This window comes from Dendroctonus ponderosae, unplaced genomic scaffold (genome assembly GCF_020466585.1).
Source record: "Dendroctonus ponderosae isolate FM_Combo_2020 unplaced genomic scaffold, Dpon_F_20191213v2 Dpon_F_20191213_1, whole genome shotgun sequence".
Lineage (NCBI taxonomy): Eukaryota > Metazoa > Arthropoda > Insecta > Coleoptera > Curculionidae > Dendroctonus > Dendroctonus ponderosae.
In genome coordinates, this window is record NW_026017110.1 from 55,826,070 (window position 1) to 55,836,387 (window position 10,318).

Genomic DNA, 10,318 nt, shown 5'->3' on the forward strand with positions numbered 1-10,318 from the left:
AAATTCATCAAGTTTTTGTTCGCCATGACTGTAAATTGAGAATAGTACGTCATCAATATAACGCCACCAAATTATTGGTTTAAATTTGTAATTTATAATAAAAGTTGATTCAAAATTTTCTACATTAAATTAATATGTTTTGACGTAAGCATGATTTTTTTAATGCTTGGAAATATTAAAAATTACGCTTGGTTCGTTAATAAATGTTTGTATTTTTGTTACCCTCTGTACAAATAATTTTAAATTTTTTCTACTACCAGCTACCAGCTGACTTGCTTTTGAAACTTGATTTACTCTTGCAAAATTTTCGTCAGACCCAACAGTTTCTGTACAAATAATTAATTACGATACCTTGCAAATCAATATTTTTATTATTCGGAACGAAAAGAAACATGGAAAAGTATTTCAATTCCGAATAACTGAACCAATTTCACTATATTAGCAAATTTTCAAAATGTTGACCGTTTTCCCGAAAATATAAATTCATTCTTTTCAGAAAATTTTACTGTACTTTTGATATTGTGTCGGACTTGTTTTTAAAATAATCTGCAGCACTAAAAATTATTTCCAGTAACTCGACTTCTGTAGCGAAAAACAAAGCGTCTTATTTAAGAGGGCCCCACAGATAAATATCTAGCAATGTTAACGCGGGTGATTGCAAGAAGAGTTAAAGCCGTTTTTCATGTCTGTTAATGTTAAAATATGGTTCCTTTTGAACATATGTTCCAAAATATCCCTACAATTAGCCCAATTAATAAACTAGTGCAGTGTCAAATCCCCTCTAATTTGTTTTAACAAACCAGTAACATCCCTATTATTTTACAATTACAACTGAGGAAACTCGCTTGAGGAAGTCCTCGTAAATCATCTAAAATGTTTCATCATATTTGATATATTCGGTATTGTTATTGCATATAATTTGTTATGTGCATACGTTTAATAAATTCCTATAAACATTTATCATAGAACCTGAATGCGATAAGAAGTTGAAGGCGAGGCAAAATAGGTAAACCTCTATTACTTCGATCCACTTTTTTATTTTTTATCCACCAATTTTATTCAAAACTTATGGAATTAATACATCTCTTCGTACAACAGTTTCTTTCCGAGAGCGATATATACTAACAATATGCGTGGCCTTCATAGAACTGAAAATTATATTGTATATCTCTAATCTAACTCTTTCTACTAACTAATCTACACTTTCGTGCATGTCATCAGCAACATCTTCATTAAATTCTTGAAGTTCTCCATATTCACAGAACACGTTTTGTTGGTCTAGATATTTATTAGGCCTGTTTGGCTTAATTTGTGTGAGTTGTTTCCTTCCTTAAAACTCAGTTGAGCTGACAAACACCGCCTTTGACTATGTAACTGGAACGTTTCTTTGTCCTTCATGAAAATTGGTCATTTGCCGGGTATGGTGATACATTTCTGTAAACAACCCAACAAGACAATAACCATCCTCAGAAGGGAACCATAGAACAAGGCTTATTATATTAAGGGAACTGACGCCTGCTGTGCACTTAGTGTTTTTGGGTACCTACCTGTGAAGTCGCCTGAGCAAACTAGCAATTGTTGTCAGCTGCAAGGGTACACATTTAGAAGATTACAACCCCAACGACTCTACTAAATTTTGAAATATTTTATCTGAACAACTTCTATATACCCAGCAAACCAAAACTCGTAGCACTTACATAAATGTTATGTAACCAAGTCACACAAAGTAACAGTTTACGTAAATAGTTGATCACAAACTGGTGCGCCAACTGTTCATTATGTCCGCATCAAGCTAACTAATATGTGACTAATATACACAAAATATCCCCCCTTGGGGTATGTTCTGTGCTAATATATTGCAACTCAATGTTACATAATATTTACGTAATTTGTGACTGTTTATGTAGTTTATTTGTAAATAAATTGCATAATATTCACAAACTTTTACTTTCTGATAACTGGGTTACTCAATTGTCTCACATGAAATTAATTTAAGCGATTTATTTTAAAAATGCGTAAATACGGAACTTTATTGAAATAACTGTTCAACATTTTGTTTTAACATTAACTTTTTATTTACAACTCTGCCTACTAAGTCGAAACCACTCTGATATTGCAGTTTCGACGGCTCCATGATGCTGTAGTATCACTTATTTGCAAGTAAGAGAAAAAATATTTGTATTAACAGATTTTAAATCTTCAAATACAAAATCCGCCATAAAATATCTCACCATTTAAATGAATACATGTCAATCAAAATTTTGAAATTGCAATTTCTCTGGCCCTTCCACGAACAAGGATTTATCAGTCTCAACAAGGGACTCGGGAACCGATGCAACCCAGAACATCCCCCTTGCAGTTAATTGTCTAACATTGCATAACAGTCATATTTTTTTTGCGCAAAAACTATGAATGCTACAAGATTTTACAAAAAGCATAAAATTGTGAATAAATGATTAGTGCATCAACCAAAAAAAATGAGTTGATTGCATCCACCAAATAAAAAGTTCTGGTAGTTTTTGTACCACGACACTCAAGAATTCACCACTTGTCCAAAACGGCTGAACTCGATAGTTTCATCAAAATATGAGTCTTACATAAGATCAAATTCACAGCGAGTTTCACGAAAATACATCGTACCATTCTCCCGATATTTTAAAAAATATAAACTTTTTGAAGCAGTTTGACCATCAATAGCAGAGGAGCCAGACCTTTCTTGTTAATAAAAGTTCGGTCAGATCGTCTTCTTTTGATCCAAAGAATATCGCAGTACCCTTTTGATTATGTGCTTACGGGATACCCTGCATATGTGCATATGTTCGAGCATATCACGACTCAAGGAGTAAGACATGACGCTTCATTTGGATAGATTAAGGGGAAGTCGCATCCTACCACACCATGCAGTTCATCATCATCAAGAGACCGCTGAAGTTGAAGACATCAAGAGAGTTTACCCTACGGAATAGCTCCATGTCGTCCAAGTATACGTTATTGATGTTAATCATCAGAAACAGCAACAATGTCATTTATAAACAAGTTGAACAACAAAGGACCCGAAACACCCAGCTTTTGGGTTCATTTCCACCAATGCGATCAATAATCGTTTCTAATTGTTTTTTGCCTCCGTTGTGATTGAAATATCCGTGTATTGGAATTTTTTATCCTTTTTAACATATGTAATACTGTTTGCATACTGTGGTACTCATAAATAAGTTCGTTTTACAAACCTATTGTTTGGTGCAATATTTACATCAAATCATTCCGTGTGTTGTTTTCAAAATAGCACTCAAAGGTCGATATATTCGTGACGTAACTTGATTAATCGCAATATTTCATTAAAATTTGCTTCATTGCAGTTAAAAAATAAATAATTGTTTATTAGTACTGAGCAGTACGCGTACATTTTTAATGTTGAAATTATCATCTCCTATCAATCGACTATAATGTTTTACAAACTGATAATAGCTTTGAAAACTTCTGAAATTATAATTACGTATTGGTCTCTTGCAGATAACGTGAATATTAGATCCTGAGATACTTTTCAATTTAAAAAAATTGCTCAGACCAGCATTGTACATTTTATGTGTAATTGGAGTGTTAAAAAAACCTTTCGCATGAGACGTTGTAAGGAGAGATGTCTAAAATTATTTTGAAGGAAATATGTTCCTATCTGATTTTTTTATAGTTGAAAATCATATCACAAATGCCGCCCTATAAAAGTAAAGGAAAATAATAATAAATAAAGTATTTTCGTCATCCAACAATATGTAATTTATTAATAAATGCAATTTTATTTAATATTTTTCAGATTATGTTTACATCCACATAAGTTAAATTACTATAACAGATATATACATAAATAATTTTCGCTAACCCAATAAAAATAAATATTTTCTTTGCCCCTGATTCATTTTTAAACAGAAATAATTTCCAAACATTAAACTTCCAGAAAATTCCACATTTCAACATCTCCACCCATTTTTCGTGTTTGTCTTTTAATTACTTGAATTTGGTTAGTTAACTCATTATGCTACTGCCACCATTTGAGGACAGTTTGGAATTTTACATCTGTCCCTGGATTCGTAGTAATCGAACAATATCGGTTTCTGACAAAACTCACATTCCTGAAAAAACATGTTTTTAAGTTATAAAATAATACAGCAAATAATTAGAACAATTTTCATGCACAGTTTATTTAGGATTTATGCATAGGGCAAACTGAAAATATTTACATTTGCACATTGCAAGCCTGTGAAGGGCAATTCCATTCTCTCCCAAACTTCCTTCAAGTCCATTATTAAGGAATCCATCATTTCTTTGCTATGGTGGGGAGTGGGAGCAAGCCGTAACTTTTCCTGTCCTCGCGCCACTGTCGGGTAGTTGATTGCTTGGATATAGTGACCTTTCTCTGCCAATAAAGTATCACTAACTGCTGAACATCTCATTGGGTCTCCAATTTTGATAGGAATAATATGACTAGGGGTATGTTCCACGGGAAATCCATTCCTTCGCAGCATTTCTCTCAGGTATTTTACATTAAACTGATGTTTCTCACGCAACAATTGCCCTTCTTCTGAAGCTAACACTTCAATTGCCTTTTTAGCCCCTGCTAATACTGTAGGAGGTAGACTAGTGGTAAAAATAAAACCAGATCCATAGCTTCTAACCATATCAATTAAATTCGCATTTCCAGCTGCAAAAAGTGTATTTTGTCAAATAAAGAATTAAATTTATAATAGTGATTTCAATATGCTGACAGGTTTTCAGAAGTATAATTTTAATAGTATATAAGGTTAAAAAGAGCATTACCTACGTAGCCGCCTATGTTACCAAAGGCTTTGCCAAGAGTTCCAGATATAACATCCATTTTATGCATAGCATTATCTCTTTCCCCAATACCAGCCCCATGTTTACCATACAGACCCACTGCGTGTACTTCATCCACAAATGTAAGTGCACCATGCTTATGAGCAATGTCACATAATTCATGAAGCGGACAAACAGCTCCCGTCATGGAATGAACTGTTTCAAATGCAACTATCTAAAAATCAAAACAAAACCATATCACACTATATTTCCAGCAAAAAAAGGCTTTTATAATTTAGTTAAACAAGGTCTCTGTACACTAGCATGTACGTATTGACCAAATACATCTGTACGGTTTAATTGTCTTGTTAAAATATTGGTTCAATTATATGGTAATGCCCAAGCATTTCAGGATTTTGAGTATAATTTTTAATAATAATTTTATGATTTTAAGTAACTAAGATTCTCTGAATAAATATGGGTTTGAATTGCCTCCAGTATCGAGAATTACGCCGATAGACCAATCCATGTAAAAAAAGCATTCACCTAAAAAGCAGGTATTGTAAAAGAAATTTGGATTATTTTACCAATTTATTTCGACTACAAATTGTAGTCAGCGCTCAAAGTCACCCCCAAAATTGAATTTGTGAGGCTTCCTTCTACGACTGTTATACTAAAAATGCCTTCTTTGGAATAACTAATTTTTAACTTAACATTTAAAGATTTTGCAAGATTTCAAACGGCTGTTAGTTTGAGGGTGATGATACTTCAAATATGCGGGTTATAATTACGGCTAAAATACTTTAGCCCCGTCGCCCTAGAGAATTATCAGCTAACTAGCTGTACACATAGGGTTTTAAATAGAGAGACACAAAAGGTTGAAAGTACAGAAAAAATATCCTCTTTAAATAAAAAAATGACTCATGATTAAATAATCAGATCCGTCCGAACCTTTCCTAAAGATTTTTATAAACGCGTAAATAGACGTAAAATATAAGTGAGGAAACCCTTAAAATAATTGGTATTTATTGTGTGTGAGCTTAGACACTAATATCATAAATCATAAAAAGTATATCTAATTTAAAAAAACATATTTTTTCATAGATCCAAAAAGCATAGTTTCGAAAAAATTCAAATAGTTTAACTGGAATCTTTCGTGTCGTATGGAGTGAATAATCCCGAGTATAACAAGTTATAATTATTTATTGGTTATCTTGTTTTTGTTTGTTAACTTTATTATGTAAAAAAGAAGTGAAACGTTTTTCTACAACCGGAATAATGTGATATCAGCTTCATGGTAATCAATCTACGGTCTTGTCGATCGTAGTGCACATCCTTATGTAATCAGTACACTTATACAATTATAATATTTTCCAGCCATGAAGCCGCGTCCAGACGTTTTCCCGAACCTCGTCGCGTCACAAAGAGCCGTATCCAAATGTTACAGCGTACCTACGGCTCGCTGCGAGCCGTCGGCTGTCGGGAAAGGTGCGAATCATAAAAAGAGTCCCAAAAAATTATAAGCTTTGATGTTACTCCTGTTTGAAATTAAACGCAGCAATTCGTTGAATGGCTTGCAAAAATGTGCTCTAAAATGCGGCGTTCGCTTCGGCAGTGTGGCACTCGAATGCGAACATGTTCAGGATTTGTCGTGTTTTATCAGTGTTTATTTAGTCTGTTTAAGGTGTGTATGAACTGATGGGACGGAAGAACGTTTTGTGGTAGATAATACGCTACGCTTTCTGTTACGTGACTGTGTTGCATTACTGTTCTGTATGGTAGGTATCTCTGTACGCGCCTGAAGAAGTCCCATTAAGGGAAAGCGAAAACGACATAAAAATGTCTCCAATTATTTTTGTTAATAATTATCGAATTAACATATTTCGAAGTTTGTTCTAAGCCACCCTGTATTTATTATTATTTATTCCATCGGGTCAGGTCATCAATTACAAACTAACATCGTGACCTTTATTATCAAGATAACGCTCATTAATGAATAAATACTACGACTATACTATAAAGTATTCCCAACAAGCATATTATATAAGTGAATCTTATATGGAATTATCGTTTGTTTTGCACCCGCAAATGCCTCGGTAATTAACCAACGTAGCAGCCAACTTCGGATAGGTTGGTTAAAGATAGATTATATAGCATGGCATTCCGAATTGATGAAATTGTTTCCGAGTAAATGTTGATAATCAAGACTTGATCCAGGCCAACTAGTAATTTGTTTCAATTTACACATTACAGGGTGTATCGGAATAGATGGTAAAAAATGAAATGGGTGAATTCTGGGCCACTGTATAATATTCATCTTATATGTATATAGGGATATAGAATTCTGCATCCCGCTAGGTTAGAACATTGTAGCTTAGATGGCGCGTTTTGTTTCTATCTGATAGACTTAAGTCAGCTGAGTTGATAGAGCGACCCAACAACGATCATATTATTTTTTTTCCTGAGAAGCACCCAATGATAGTGCGACAACGACAGCGATTGTTTTGCTCGTAGTTGCTTAATGTGTCTTCATTGTTATTAAATTGATTGCGGCATTTGTCGATTATACAAATTAGAATGCATATCTTGAACAGTTCTTTACTAAATTTGAGGACATACATTTCTTTATCACATCTTTTCTGCGTATTTCACTCAGCGAAGGCATATTTTTTGACATAGCACTTGTACAAAAGCAATTAATTGTACGAACCTTTGGTAAATGGTTGTCCACCTTTTGAATCAATTCTTCTAAATGCTCCGGGTTGTTATGCCGGAAAATGTGTTTAGGAACTTGGCTATTCTTGATCCCTTGAATCATTGAAGCGTGATTGCCCGCATCCGAAAATATGTGACACCCTGGCAGAGCTTTCGCTAAAGTAAATAGGGTGGTATCGTTTGCTACGAAACAAGAGGTGAACAGAAGCGCTGCTTCTTTCTCATGAAGCTCTGCCAATGTACGTTCCAACTGCTCATGAAGAGTAGAGTTTCCCGAAATATTTCTGGTGCCTCCTGCGCCGGTTCCATACTTATCCAAAGCAATTCTAAAATAAAGAAAAAAACGTATCTATAAATGTAAGCCCCTATCGGTTGAAATAATACTGACGATTACGACGCTTAGTACTTTCTTGAATTGTTTATCTATATAATCAAGACGAATGAGTACGGCTATGGAATAACCCTGACTTGACTAACTTTTCAATAATATTAACGTTCACATTCGCTCGCAACGCATACTTCTCAGTATTTTTACATTGGCCAACATTGGCTTAATTGATATACGGGAAAAAGAGAAAACTGGGACGTATTGCCGAATGCACAGAAGCTGCTTTCTTTCTTGGTCCAATTAAAAATATGAATATTTTAAATACATTGATGCGATTTGGGTAAAATCGATTGACGACTAAAGGTGTCTCTGCTTTTAAAGTAGAAAATTTATTTACTGCAAAGTATGATATATTGATAAATAGTTTATCCCTGGAGTTGCTTACCGAACTTCATTCTTTACAGCGGGATGTGCAGATATGCCTAAATAGTCATTTGAACACCAAACGGTTATGGGTTTTTCTCCTGATGTATATTCAATGGCTTTTGGAAATTGACCAAGCCCTGCCAGGCGGTTTACCTTTTTAAAAATTCTATAAGAATGCTCCTTCTTCTTCTTCATTATTTGTTCATGAAAGAAGTCGTCGTAGTCAAAACCTGCTAAATCTATTGTTCTATTAATATAGGCTATTACATAATAAGTAAAGATTAATATATAGATTGCGATTTCAAGTAAGTAACATCCATTCTACTTGATAGATGTTTCATTTAAGCGGAATCATTTATCATGACTTGCCTGCTGAACATGTAGTTATCGATTACATAGATATATAGATAAACATTTGTTGTTTCCGATGAAAATTTATATTTGAGTATACATTTTTATGGCGCATTTTATTCAGAAAATTAATTAATTTAGGTTTTTTATCATTTTCATCATGTTTGTGAATGTTCGAGTGGGACATTTTTTCTTTTATCCTTATGATTCTTATTCCTTAAAAATTGCGCCAAAAATTAAAATTCCAAGGTTCAACCGTTTTCGATAAATAATTGTAAATATTTTTTCGCCCATTGCGAAACAAAAAATGTTGTTGAAAAGTCCGTCTTTACAATTACTTTCTTAACGCTTATATATATGTTGGAATATATTTCAGAAACGCCATATTTGGTTGATTTTGTATGATACGAGTGAGAGTTTGCCTTGTTTCATATAAAATAGGTACTTTATAATAAATAAAGATCTCGTATGCTTAATAAATCACTATCACTTGTTTCTAGTTGATAAAAACTTTTTTTCTTAAACAAGAGTCTTTCCAAACTTCAAGTCAATATTGCTCCATAAGAACCCTCTATCAACAGAACATAGTTTGCTTATGAGCTCTACCACATTTTCCATCAAATATTTCTATTATGTTATCTTATTAATTATAGATAATTTTACTTAAAAGTTTGTTCAGTTTTCTTTTCCACAATGTAAGGCAGGCAAAAATTTGTTACTATTTATATAAGTCAAGTATTGATTGCCTAGTGTATTGTTATTTAATTGAACATTTCTGGTCATCAAATTTTAGGTATATAGTTACCATTAGTTCTAGCTTTAGTAGTTTGATTGACTTCAATGACATCATCTTGTTTCAACTCCTTAATAGCACCAGAAACCTCATTCAAAAAAGGACATTTTGATCCTGGACTGATTGCATCCTCTAAGCAACAGTGATTTTTAGATGTAAAAAAAGAAATATAATGTAAGGTACCTTTAACTTCGCTGTTTTCAGTCATATGGTTAATAGATCTGGACATTACCGGACACTGATTACCATAGGTTTTCAGTAAAACGGGGGCATAATTTTTCACAAAATTTTGACTTAGTCGAGCTAAAAAGGGGCAAGGCATTTTGGATCCTAAAATATAATTTAAAGTTATGTAACCTAAAATTTGAGGTTGATCCAAAACACAACAAACTCCTACCTTTTACACTGCAGTATGATGTGAAAATAGTAAAGAAGGTTGCACTGGTTACCTGAAATGGCAAATATATTTGCTGCAAAATCACCCACTGAAACTAAAACCGAACTATCAATATCCAGCACTCTCACAGCCGACTGTTTCCCTTCGATTGCCTTTTACAAACTGAGTTCAGGTCAGAGTGGTTAAAAGTGTGAACTGGTGTGAACTGAGTGCGCATTTCGTTAAGCAGTGGCTTTTATACCTTCAATCCCATAAATAGCAACATGGTACAAGTATCGTAATAGTGATGGCCGGATCCATAGAGTAAGTAAAACAAGTGATAATCATTTTATTTTCTCTATCGCTGGATCACGGATTCGAACCATAAATCATAGATGAAGACAGAAATCGGAACTGGCCCCACTCAGTGAGCCGGATCTCAGAAAAGATCGGAAGTATCCTAAAACTCGAAATTTTCAAATACGAGTCTCGGCAACACCGTCTTAAGAACATTCCGCGTCAC

At 33.8% G+C, this 10,318-nt stretch overlaps 1 protein-coding gene and 1 long non-coding RNA gene across 2 annotated transcripts; both read right to left on the minus strand.

Moving 5' to 3' along the window:
- Positions 1-1,017: 1,017 nt before the first annotated feature.
- LOC109537879 lies at positions 1,018-1,926 on the minus strand. The gene is made up of 2 exons (XR_002171980.2): positions 1,548-1,926; positions 1,018-1,434 (listed from the first exon to the last, which is right to left on the minus strand). It is a non-coding gene; the product is annotated as an uncharacterized LOC109537879 (long non-coding RNA).
- Positions 1,927-3,747: 1,821 nt separating this feature from the next.
- Positions 3,748-10,043, minus strand: LOC109537956 (5-aminolevulinate synthase, erythroid-specific, mitochondrial). Its single transcript, XM_019904956.2, has 8 exons — positions 9,817-10,043; positions 9,603-9,749; positions 9,432-9,551; positions 8,295-8,514; positions 7,517-7,847; positions 4,810-5,041; positions 4,233-4,693; positions 3,748-4,124 (listed from the first exon to the last, which is right to left on the minus strand). The coding sequence occupies exons 2-8, from the start codon at positions 9,739-9,741 to the stop codon at positions 4,026-4,028; spliced, it is 1,602 nt and encodes a 533-aa protein (XP_019760515.1). The 5' UTR covers positions 9,742-9,749; positions 9,817-10,043; the 3' UTR covers positions 3,748-4,025.
- Positions 10,044-10,318: the final 275 nt, after the last annotated feature.